At 38.8% G+C, this 12003-nt stretch overlaps 4 protein-coding genes across 4 annotated transcripts; 3 read left to right on the forward strand and 1 right to left on the reverse strand.

The window, feature by feature from the left end:
- Nucleotides 1-2229: 2229 nt before the first annotated feature.
- Nucleotides 2230-6457, forward strand: LOC145912742 (testis-expressed protein 26-like). Its single transcript, XM_083000322.1, has 7 exons — nt 2230-2757; nt 2955-3378; nt 3529-3779; nt 4366-4528; nt 4787-4963; nt 5741-5911; nt 6008-6457. The coding sequence occupies exons 1-7, from the start codon at nt 2677-2679 to the stop codon at nt 6055-6057; spliced, it is 1317 nt and encodes a 438-aa protein (XP_082856448.1). The 5' UTR covers nt 2230-2676; the 3' UTR covers nt 6058-6457.
- An 87-nt stretch (nt 6458-6544) lies between these two features.
- Nucleotides 6545-7987, reverse strand: LOC145912744 (mediator of RNA polymerase II transcription subunit 7-A-like). Its single transcript, XM_083000325.1, has 5 exons — nt 7781-7987; nt 7577-7714; nt 7326-7519; nt 7104-7254; nt 6545-7027 (listed from the first exon to the last, which is right to left on the reverse strand). Exons 1-5 carry the CDS (start codon nt 7838-7840, stop codon nt 6842-6844), a joined length of 729 nt encoding a protein of 242 aa, XP_082856451.1. The 5' UTR covers nt 7841-7987; the 3' UTR covers nt 6545-6841.
- A 199-nt stretch (nt 7988-8186) lies between these two features.
- Nucleotides 8187-10235, forward strand: LOC145912743 (galactose-1-phosphate uridylyltransferase-like). The gene has a single exon (XM_083000324.1). It carries the CDS (start codon nt 8663-8665, stop codon nt 9707-9709), a length of 1047 nt encoding a protein of 348 aa, XP_082856450.1. The 5' UTR covers nt 8187-8662; the 3' UTR covers nt 9710-10235.
- A 569-nt stretch (nt 10236-10804) lies between these two features.
- On the forward strand, nt 10805-11877 carry LOC145912630 (gamma-secretase subunit Aph-1b-like). Its single transcript, XM_083000167.1, has 2 exons — nt 10805-10841; nt 10956-11877. Exon 2 carries the CDS (start codon nt 11000-11002, stop codon nt 11717-11719), a length of 720 nt encoding a protein of 239 aa, XP_082856293.1. The 5' UTR covers nt 10805-10841; nt 10956-10999; the 3' UTR covers nt 11720-11877.
- The last annotated feature ends 126 nt before the right edge of the window (nt 11878-12003 follow it).

Below are 12003 nucleotides of genomic sequence, written 5' to 3' on the forward strand. Positions count from 1 at the left end.
ACCTGATTGAAACTGGAATTCCTCCTGCAACTCTCCTTGTCGGAGGTCGGCGAAAACAAGAACAAGGCAGCGTTAATCCCGCTAACTAACAGGTAAGAGGTGGCGGATTACGACTAATCCTGTGTTTCGTATCTTAAGTCAAATAAACAAACACAGTGACGCGGCAATCTTCCTCGTTTATGTCTTTGCATTATTACGCAATAATTATGACGCTAAATTGCGACATTTTTCAGATGCGTGGCGAAAAAAACACAAACACACACTAATTTACGTTGCCCAGCAGTTTGTGCTGTCTAGACGTTAATCCTTATAGCTTGGCTGGGCCAGTGGTCATCTTATACATGTTCCAACATGCGAATTGTTCATCTGAAAATTGTATGCTTTGAAACAGGCATTATTTGAACTTAACAAATGTGTCAAGAAAAAATAAAAATTTGTTATCAAACTTTAAATGACATTTACCGAAAGCTTGTCCGAAGTAATTACTACAGGCGAAAAAAACAGGGTTGCAAAAACACACGAACCATAATTTTGCACTAAAATTTGTTGCCGCTGCCCAAATGCGTAACATTGTGGCTTAATATCGACCAGGAAAACACAACCGACTACAACCTCTCACGTAAATGCCGCAGAAAGTAGCCCAACATAATTGAGCGAATTTGTTGGTCAAAAGGTCGAACATAATGAAATGTAACACGTATTCTGTGTTTCCAAGGGAATTTGCGTTTTAAGACAACTTCGCTACCCACAAACTACGTCATAGGCGCGCATGATGTTATCGTTTCTTGGTTCGAAACTGGAATCGGAGGTGGTAATTGTGCTTACACCTGAATGTGCTTTTAAACAGTCTCTTACACAATATGGGGATTTTGTGGGTTTGGGTTAAACGGTGAACTGGTCGCAAAGCGATCACTTGACTGGCGGAAATTTTTGAAAGTTTCTTTGCCAACGAAACTTTCGTATCCGGGACGAAACTCGCCTTGAATTCCCATTTTTTAACTTTGAATCAATTAAATACATTAAATACATTTGATACATTGTATGGTTTACTTTCGGGTTTCGTATTACAAAATCTGGGAAATTTCGATAAACTTGTCAGATTACAACGTAAAGCTATAACAAAAGCGCATAAGCAGAGAAGCTATATCTAAAATCGTGACCGCTTACGACTGATGTATTTTTACTACATTACGAAAACACATCAATTTCCCAACTGGCCGTGCGAAAAACTTTTGTTGGGAGACTTTTTGAGGGTCTCTACGTCAGCTTAGGGACATAGCATTACCCCAAAAAAGGTGGTCCACGTTATGGCATGGCGTACAATTAGCGGCGCCGTTAATTTGTGCTCTAGTTATGAGCGATTTCGAGAACTTTCCGCGCTAATGATAGTGATTGTTTATTGGACGACATTCGCTCAAATGTGCCTGACAGTCTAATAAGGCGCCCAAGTCGCCGTAAATGACATGGAATTCGCAATTGAAGACCGCCTATTGTCGTCCGGATATCACTACTTGCTTAGATATTGTTCCCACGGATTGTACAGACGATACAGGTACCCTGAACCAAACCCTTCAAGGTGTCCGGACTCCTTGAGTGTGTTGGTGTCATGAACTTTTGTGTACTATTGGGTTTCGGCGCAAATGGCAGGATTGTGGTGAAGAAATAAGCCAGCACTCCCATATTTGTGTGGCGCCACAAAACGAAACAGGCAATAAAGACCTTGAATTACCAGCGTTCGTCGGGCGTGATACGAAAAGGGCTCTGAAACAGCGGACTTTGATGTTAGGCTTGTTTAATGCTTTAATCTGAAAATGAATCACAAAAATTGAGGCCACAACGTGCGCATAAGTGCCAAATAATGTGACATCCAAAATTTTAGTCACCGGCGCGTTAGCTTGACAATTTGAAGCAATTATAGAATATGTTGTGATTTTGATTTAAAAGAAACTGATAATTTGTTATCCTGCACAAACACAAACTCAGCATAACCTTAAATATTTTCTTCCAACTTTTTGGTGGAAACTTTACATTTAAAATTACAATATATGGTGATTTCGTGTCAAAATAACCGTTTTACTTTTAAATTTTAAATAAAAAATGATATGAAATGAAACTGCGTTTCGAGACGAGGTCATTTTTTATTTTAATCAGCAGTTAGAATTCATTCGTGTCAACCGTAAAATGCGTGTCGTAAATTAATTGTACAATTACACGCTATTACTCAGCCGCTCGGTGACGCTATAACCTCCGTGGCAACCGCCAAGAGCTTCGCATGGCAACGCCACTCGAGAGTGCTCAGTCGCGTAGAACGCGATCGACACATCTTTGTTACGTCACAATGAAACCGGTCCTCTTAAAAAATTAACAATGAGGATGCTTTGACGTACAACGTGGTTTCTTTGCCTCGCGTTTACAAAGCAAACATTCAGTGGCAAAGGTAACGAGCGGAATGTAGTCACTGGAGAGGCCTGTTTGACACACATATTACCAAGCCCAGCGAAGAGAAAGGTGGTGATATTTGCAAAAGCATCGTCAATTGGCTGTAAAGGATTACGGTGGCATAAGTCAACTCATTTAACAGTGACGATATTAAGGACAGCGGAAGGAAGTCAGTTGTTATACTGGATTATAAAGGACAGTGCAGAACATTAAATTGTTTCAATAACATTGCAAAAAATGCCAACTGTTGCTGAAACTTCTTGGGGACATTGGGGTGAGCCAACCCCAACACCTGCTTGGACAGATGGCCCTCCAAAGGTAAATTTTGAAAATTTTTGGCCTTTTGGATCAAAAAATGCCACTTAAGTGGAAATCTCAAATAAAATACTTTTTTTAATGCGTGTAGGTCACTGTTCCTCACGTTGTTTGTTAACATTGTAACTGTTTTTATGTAGGACTTACATGACATTGTTACGCGTATAATGTGTATTGTTACGACATATTATCTTTTACAGCTCCGTTGCGATACGGGAGGTGTGCTTAAACCAAGGTTTGCCAACACCCTGAAGTGGTATCATCGCCGGGCGCAAAACCCAAGAGACAAGGAGCACTGTGTAAAGCTGTTGGCCACGTTTGAAACACAAAACCAACAACAACAAACTATCTCCAGACCAAAAACCGCGCAAGAACTGCGTCGTTCTGTTTCTACGCACAGATATCAAGTAGCAAAGCAACCCGAACATACTCCAAAACCGGCAACAAAGCTTCAGCAGCAGAATCAGAATTCTGTAAACGCGTATCAACGCCAACTTCAGTCTGTCAATCGCCTGTCCAGGCCAAAAACTGCAAGGCCCAGTTCGTCCCGTCACCCAGTCGCTTCAGAAAGGGCAAAGGAATACAAAACTTGTCCCAGACCAAAATCGGCTATGGCAGACATAGGTTTGTTTGGCGCCGCGATTGTCACTCTGCTGAATAAAACGTATTGTGGATCGGTATATGGCCTTGTCGTGGTTTCTGGTATCCAAAGCTTGACAGTTAAACACTGTGTTTTGTTAAACGGTAATAAAAGATATGTTATTTACATTGCAGGAAGACGCAGAGCCACTGACCCATACCTGACCACACACGAGATCGACTTCCCAGGCTATCCGACAGGTTTGTTTGCTGAAGCGAAAAGACCCATGTCATCTAAGGGTTTCACGGCGCCCTATTCCATCTCGGACCCTGTGGGCGAAACAACTGGCCAGGATGAGTTCGCGTGGAAATCAGCGCCCAGGGTCGACCCGATAAGGTCGGGGACGTCGTCAGGGAACAGGAAAAACAATCCACATCCACACGAAGTATGTTTAATCAGCGCCTCTTAAATCAACAGGACATATGTTTGCCGGCTTTTGAGTTTCATATATTGCGTCTCTGTGGACGCAATCCACAGAACACACACATTCGTTTAATAACATGACGGTTTTCGGGGTAATGAACCTTATATTGAGTTTTCTGTCAAGGCAAATGTATTTCCTGTTGGAGATAAGCTAGTCTTTCCCTGTCAATAAGAACATATTGTTGAGATGTTATTTAAGGACCTCGTAAGAAGCCCGTGGTATTTGGTTGCGGCTATAATTTTAAATTACGTCTCCAGTTACGTAATTTTAGTGCTGTGAAACCAACGCCCAAAGAATGTTGGAACTGTATCTAATTTACCATTGTTACCTGGAGAACAGCTGATACTTTAACTCGAGCGTGTGTCGCCAATTTAACCAATATGATCAATTCTGATTAAACTTCTCAAACACGATTGCTCGATTAAATGAATAAGATCTCCAGTTTCACGTTAGAGGTCGTTGTGACTTTCAATGATCAACATTGACGTGATTGACAGAAACAAAACTAACAGACCCGGAATCACAACACAAAATATAATATTTCCAGTCATTTATGATCTGGCGACTTCCAAGCAAAACGGCAGAAGGGATGATGACGGCTCCTGCCAAGCATCTCGGCTACAGAGAGTTGTCAGACAATGTGATGGACCAGATATTAAAAGATCAGTTAAAGTCGACGTATCAGAATGATTATCTGGGCATCCCGCAAGGTATACATGCCATTAGCAATTGTGCATTGTTTGTCTCAATGTTTATCAGCGGTCAGTTTAAAGGTTCGCTTTGTTTCTGAATTTAGAGATTCTGAATTGTTCGAAGGCAAAATTTAAATGATGCAATTTCATGAAGGTTGCATTAATATAATTTATTTTAACTGAAGACGTGGTTTTCAAAGCTATTATCTGAAGGACGACATCGGTTTAACAAAGCTATAGAACACTATACGGTATTTAAGAATCAACAATTCTAAGGCTATCAAGTGAAAGACGCTATTGACGCACCAGCGGACTGGAAGACACAGGTCCATAGACCCAAACACACCACTGTTCGCCACTCATATTCCAAACCAGAGCAGCAACCTGAACTTGCGGGCAACACTTCCAGATACGGTTGCAACAAGAACAAGGGCATTGCTGCACTTGGAGCTGGTATGTAAAAAAGTTCTTGTAGAAATGACTTTTTCTTTCCAAAGTGTGGGACAAAATTGTAGTGGGGCGCGGAGGTTTAAGACAAAATAGACAAATTTCTGGCCTTCAATATTACATTCTAAATTGAATGGGACTACAAAGTACAAAATAAGTAGCAAGCATTCTGATTTTGGTGCTGGGGCCTGAGGTATTTTTATGGCAACACCAGGGCGGATGCAAAATTTTTTGTACCAGGTGTTTGTTTTGCATTTTAAAAAAATAATTTTATTCCAGAATAAATTGAGTTTGTGACTGCAATTAGTTACATTTGTTTTCATATCTTAGATGAACAGATCCCCCAAATAAGTCCTGTTATTGTTTGCCAGTGACGCAAGTACTGGGAATGCGCCATAAAGTTTATAACTCGGTTAAGTTGGAGAAAAGCCGGAAAAGCGTAGGACTGTGACTGCTTGACAAACTGTTACTATGCAATGTTTATTGTTGCATCGACGTCCACCTTTATTTGTCGAACACTTGTGCCTGGAAAATCAGCATTTTTTTCCAACTCAAAATTTTTTTAGTAGGCTACTGTCTCCGCGTACACGCACTACTTTTTAGGTCAAAAACTCAAAACAAACCCGATGTTCTGCTGATACAAAAGTCCTCGGACGACTCTAATGTTTGTAAGAGAGTCACCCCTACATGTTTACAATAAGCTCCTCATTGGTGTTTAATTTATTTTGCCTTATATTTCAAGTGTAGTTTTCAAACCTATAATTACTTCCATACTTCTTACAGTACCAACTGTAACCAAAGACCACGTGAAAAATCAGGAGTTGATCAAAGGAAAAACTTCGTACGAGTCCGAATTCCGCAACCGAATCAGTCAACCGGACCTTCTAAAGCTGCTAAATGAACAAACCAACAAGAAAGTAATTGACCGTTTTCTGCGCTATTCAAACATCATGGGTAAGTGGAGTTGCACGAGTCTCCTGTTGTAACCTAGTTATTGAGGTGCCATCGCTTGGGTTGATAAAGTTGATCATCGGATTTCTAATCTTGCAGAACAAGGAAAGCAAAACAGGGAGGAGGGTGAAAAAATAAGAAGCAAGTGAAAGAAATGACCACATCCTGCTAGAAGCTGCACACTTTTTGTTAAGCGTATTACGAGATTAAAATTATAAAACACGTCCTTGTAGAGAACCGAAGTCACTATAAGCTTGGTCCGCTACAAATCACGGGAGACTAAAAGCTGCTTTTCACACAAACATGATTTTTATATGTCGTCTTTTGTTAATATTCGCAATTTTGGGTATTGGATTTGGTTAAACTGTAATGGATACATCAGACTAAAGTTTTGTTTGGTCGTTTTGTCACATCTACATAGTGTAACCCTGCACCGTTTACTTCACGATTGTTTTCCGAATTTGTGTTTGACACGTTATAACCATCCTGTCCTTGCAATCGCACATGCACTACTTGATAACAGGCACTAGTGATGTTCATAAGTCAATTGTGGTTATAAAAACAACAGAGATTTAGTTAATCAATCAATAAATTCAACGACCTTCATCAGGACAAGTACGTAAACGCAAACACGACTATAAATAGATCTTTGAATATATTGAATATTATGCCTGGTAGCGCCAGCAACAAAACATTTAGTTAATCAGGTCAGCATAGAGCTAGTTAACTAACAAGCTTGGTACAGCATACAAAAACTGGTTGAAAACTCTGAACTGTATGTATGTAAATTTAGGTCCATAATGCCCAACAAGACTTGAAACTGTTGGCATGAAGCAGTCACATTTCCTCGGATTCCCACCATTTGAAACAACCTTCATTCTTTGGATGTCTTTCCAATGGTAAACAACGCACTGGATAAGTGTGATATTGAACCTAGTCTTTTATCCCATCTACCATATCACACATTATATCATCCTTGTCATCCTGGCTTGAACCCACATGGTTGCTTTGACCATGAACTAAGGGACCTTCACTCTTTACATCTGGCAAAGCTGATGCGAGGATGTTGTCAACATCCATAGGCACCTCTCCACCACCAACAGCAGCACTTACTGAACTCTAAAAAATGCACAAATTTCAGTTAAACAATAAGATTACAGACACAAATAATTTAAAATTGCCATGCACTACTTACAGTAGGTTTCAACAGCACAAGATCTTCACAGCACTGGCGCATTATTTCGGCAGCCTTGTCAATATGCTTGCCTAATTTTTCTCCAGCTTCAAGCATTTGCTTTTTCTGCATGTTCATCATGACCTTTAATGTCTCCCTGGCCTGATGGGGACTAAAACACAAAACAATTTTGAAAGGCCAGCAAGTTAAGTGGTACATTTAGATTAGAAATTGTGTTAATACCGGAACTCATTTATCAAATGATGCATGTGTATGAAAAGGAGATTCATGTCTTCAATTTTCTGGTCCCTTCCTGGACTTGTTCCAGACTTTACCAAAATGTCCAGGAGATCCAAAAAATTACACAGTATTGACACTGTAATCTTTTTCAATTCATCACGCTTGTTATATGTCTCTGGATGTAGCCTTAGTAATCCCTATGTACATAAAATAAATTAAATTTTTAGGGCAAACAAAAACAGCGGTAAATGTACCTGGGCTTCAAGTGGTCGAATAATAACATCATCCTGATGACAAGTTTGTCCAAACATTTGATAGGATTCCTTAATTGGAGCAGGCGGTTTGGGAGCAGTTTTCCTTTGCACAGCATCATCTGTGTATTGGTTGTAATACTGCAGAAAACGGAACAGGCAAGGACATTAAAAACATGAAAACACAATGTCTATTCAGGTCCTTACCTTTTTAAATGGATGAGGCATTGCACTTTGGATTTGTGCTTCCATATTTGGTTGTGTCATGTTAATTAAGTAAACTGTTTGCTCCAAATGATTGAACTATAGTTTGTAACTTCAAAAATAAACACTAACAGTTCAATTTACCAGCCTCAGGCTACAACAAACACATCATGTATTTTCATGCTAGTTTTTGAAACAATCGACTATCCTTACAATTCTTAGAAAAACCAAAGTACAATCATAAGTGTATCATCTTTCTACTAATACGTATACACTGCAGTGCACCATTTCATAAAAACAACACAATCAAGTTGAAATGCGATATTACAATAAAAATTTACTACGACGCTTGGCAAATCTTGTGTCTTCACCGTATTTCTACGCTTGACTAATCAAGTGATTCTTCACACTTTTTTTGCAAATCGCGGGTAATTTGTTTTTTGTGACTGCGTTGTCTATATTTTGCAAACAGTTTCAAAAAAGTTGTACGAGCGAAAGATTGGCGATATTCGTGTCAATAAACAGGAAGATATTGCTGAAGAAAATCTAAACCAATATGTACGTAGAGTATAGCGTATTTGTTTATCAATAAGTTAAACGTTAACACCTGCATTGCATGCGTTGACGGTGCAGTGCAGTGCAGTGCAGTGCTAATATTGCTCAACTCAACAGCAGATGTCAGATAAATCTATCTTAAGCAAGTGGCAACAATCAGGAATTGCATGTAGAAAGCATAATAATTTCGAAACATAAGCAGTAAGAAACATGTGATGTGACTGGTTTATTTATATGTAGCCTATTGGTCGTTGTATTCCATATTAATTTCAATAAAAAACGTTTTACACAGGTATCAATTGCTGTAAAAGCAACCCTAATTTGCAAACAATGGATTTTGATCCCAGCAATCATCAACACAGAAGGTACAACCCCTTGAGAGATGAATGGGTGCTTGTGTCACCACACCGATTAAAACGACCGTGGTCTGGGCAGGTTGAAAAACCTGTGCAGAAAGCCATACCTCCATTTGATCCCAAAAATCCACTTTGTCCTGGAAACTTACGATCTAGTGGAATAAAAAATGATGAGTATGAGGGGACTTATGTGTTTGACAATGATTTTCCTGCACTACAAAACGATAAAATTTCCCCACCTCAAAGTGATGACCCATTGTTTCAAACAGCAGAAGCATCTGGGATGTGCAAGGTGATGTGTTTTCACCCACTTTCTAATGTTACATTGCCAGTTATGTCAAAAGCAGAGGTGGTGGAGGTTATTAATGGTTGGATATCCTTGTATAAAGAAATGTGCTCAAAATACAGATGGGTCCAGATATTTGAAAACAAAGGGGCAATAATGGGGTGCTCAAACCCACACCCACATTGTCAAATATGGTCAAGCTCATTTTTGCCAAACGAACCAATGGTTGCTGATCGAAATCAAAGGAACTACTACCAAAAGCATGGTAGGGCAATGCTGGTTGATTATGTCACAAAGGAGAGCAAGTCAGGGGAACGCACAGTTGTGGAAAGTGATCATTGGCTGGCAGTGGTCCCATTTTGGGCAACCTGGCCATTTCAGACACTGCTGATGCCCAAGCGCCATGTAAAGAGGTTGACTGATTTATCTAGTGAGGAGAAGGATAGCCTGGCAGAGGTTATAAAGCTTTTGCTAACAAAATATGACAACTTGTTTGAAGTTTCATTTCCCTACTCTATGGGCTGGCATGGAGCTCCAACTGGTCCAGACCTTACTGAAAATATGGATCACTGGCAGTTGCATGCTCATTATTATCCACCACTTCTTCGGTCTGCAACTGTGAAAAAGTTTATGGTGGGCTATGAGATGTTGGCACAGGCCCAAAGAGACCTCACTGCAGAGCAGGCTGCGACAAGGTTAAGAGATCAAGAAGATATACATTATTCAAAAAAGTAAACAAAATCTTAGTGCAATATAAGTTGAGCGGAATTCACCTTACTATTGGTGTTCATGTTTTCAATCTATATTTTCTTCAATCTGAATGTTTTAATTCATTAATTTATTATTGCATCATCCACCTGTGCAAATATTTGTGTTTCTGTTTTGTATTCATTCATACTCTTATGAAATTTTTTTTTGAGAGCTACTCATAACATTTACTGATTTCTAAACACGTTTTGTGTATTAGTGGATATGCATGATGCATTTAAGCAATAAATTTTTTTACTTCATGTTTTCTGCCAAACGAATTTTTACTGGTACATATGAGAAATCCGCCAGTGGGCGTCAGACAAGGTTTAATTGATGCACAATCATCCACAAGGATCGCCGTTAGTCCCCATATTATTTTTAGTGTAATAACGATCTTACGCTGATAAATTCGTTTACGGTAAAGCTATTTGTTGATGACACGTACCTTGCCATGACGTCCTCTTCTTTGTTCGATATGCAATATCGCGTTAACAACAAAAATGAACACGTTAAAAACTATGTACTACTCGTTTGTTTATTCAGACATTCAGTACACAATTATTGCTTGGGTTGGTGAGTCAGCAAAATGAACGTATCACACAACTAATATACTTCCTAATAACTAGTATTCCGTTCGGTTACCATTTGTAGCCCTTATTTCAAGAGTGAAATTTTGAAAAGATAAAAGATTTATCTCACCATCGCCATGTGCTATATCCTCTAAATAAACATGTTTGATTTGGCTTCTATTTTCTACAAATTGTAGATCTCCAATACGTTTTCCGCCGTTTAGGAGTTCCTGACCGTTATTTTTTGCATACAACGTGGAAAATTGTTAAAATATATCACGTAGTTTTAACTTCTAACGAAAATTTTTTAAGATTTAAATGTTTTGCTGGGGACTACGTTAAATTTAAGAAAATGGTACCAACAAAAAATATACTGCATATCTATGAAATGATGTGCAGTGATGCTGAACGCTTTTATAATCATTTCTATGTTCTTACGAACAACAACAGAAACAATGAGAAATAACGTCGTATACAAATTGGACAAATGTGAATAAGTGTGTATGTAGGTGTATGTAACTGGTTAAATATCTTTGTTTGGCACAGAGGTACGTACGATTCCGCTCTAAACCCGTTTATAATAAAACAGATCCCTTGAATGTTCAGTGTATGTGAGTATTGTTACAAGTCCCAACCAAACTTATTTTACTGTTGATTTTCAGGTGGTTTCTTAATTGATTAAAGCATATATATACTTTGCCCAATCATGACTCTTATGGTGTTTTTTGGTTGTATGATGATTGCTTTTGGCCCATCCATGGCAATTTTCATTTTTACTGTCATGAAATACCCTTTACGCATCATTCTTATGGTTGTGGGTGCATTCTTCTGGCTACTTGCCCTGCTGTTTTCAGCCCTGCTTTGGTTAGCTGTGGTACCGCTCAAAGAGGAACTGGCCTTTTCCTTGGTATTCAGTGTGATTTTCCAGGAGGCATTCAGATTTGCACTTTTTAAACTGTTGAACAAAGCTGAAGTTGGACTTGATGAAGCATTGACAGAAGAAGAAAAGCAGTCGATTTCACATCATAAACTGCCATATGTTTCAGGCTTTGGATTCGGGTTGATGTATGGGCTATTTTCAATTATCAACGTACTGTCAAGCTCCATTGGTCCAGGAAATGTTGAGAAGTCTGAAAACTTCTTCCTAATATCATCATTTTTGACTAACTGTTTTATACTGCTTCATACCTTTTGGAATATAATTGCTTTTCATGCTTTGAAACATAACTCATATTTTAAGTGTTTACTGGTTGTTGGGTTTCACATGCTCGCCTCCTGTTTGAGTTTATTGAATTCAAATGTTAGTGTAAATTATGTTGCACTTATTGTTGATTATATCATTTTGGTGGGAACTGCTGTATGGGCCTTTGTAATTGTGGGTGGATCTGTAAGAAACGTGAAAGCTTCTTTTTCCCGCTCATCATAGCTATTCCATGTTTTATATTTATGCTAAGCTATTCATCTACACTGATGTTTTGAAAATTAGCGTTATGCTCCGGTTGGACATTTTGTCTTTGCTTTTATTCCTTTGTGCAAACTTGTCCGATGAAAAATGAGAATACAATGTAAAATGAAAATACAGTATCCATCACCAGCCAAAATTGTTTTTTTTGTTTTGTTGATGTGTCACACATAAATTTCAAATTTATGACTATTTGCAACATTTTATAAAATTGAGGTATGTTTCATCATTGCCCTTAATTAAACTTG

The sequence above is a fragment of the Ascidia mentula genome, chromosome 8 (assembly GCF_947561715.1).
Source record: "Ascidia mentula chromosome 8, kaAscMent1.1, whole genome shotgun sequence".
NCBI lineage: Eukaryota > Metazoa > Chordata > Ascidiacea > Phlebobranchia > Ascidiidae > Ascidia > Ascidia mentula.

Bases quoted from the DNA above. Each gene is read 5' to 3' on its own strand.
- LOC145912744 (XM_083000325.1), bottom strand. From the start codon at position 7,840: ATGACACAACCAAATATGGAAGCACAAATCCAAAGTGCAATGCCTCAT. The intron at 7,715-7,780 runs GTAAGGACCTGA...CGTTTTCTGCAG, and splicing joins TGCCTCATCCATTTAAAAAG to TATTACAACCAATACACAGA. The intron at 7,028-7,103 runs GTAAGTAGTGCA...TGCATTTTTTAG, and splicing joins TTGTGCTGTTGAAACCTACT to AGTTCAGTAAGTGCTGCTGT.
- LOC145912743 (XM_083000324.1), top strand. From the start codon at position 8,663: ATGGATTTTGATCCCAGCAATCATCAACACAGAAGGTACAACCCCTTG.
- LOC145912630 (XM_083000167.1), top strand. From the start codon at position 11,000: ATGACTCTTATGGTGTTTTTTGGTTGTATGATGATTGCTTTTGGCCCA.
- LOC145912742 (XM_083000322.1), top strand. From the start codon at position 2,677: ATGCCAACTGTTGCTGAAACTTCTTGGGGACATTGGGGTGAGCCAACC. The intron at 4,529-4,786 runs GTATACATGCCA...AACAATTCTAAG, and splicing joins TTATCTGGGCATCCCGCAAG to GCTATCAAGTGAAAGACGCT. The intron at 4,964-5,740 runs GTATGTAAAAAA...TACTTCTTACAG, and splicing joins CATTGCTGCACTTGGAGCTG to TACCAACTGTAACCAAAGAC.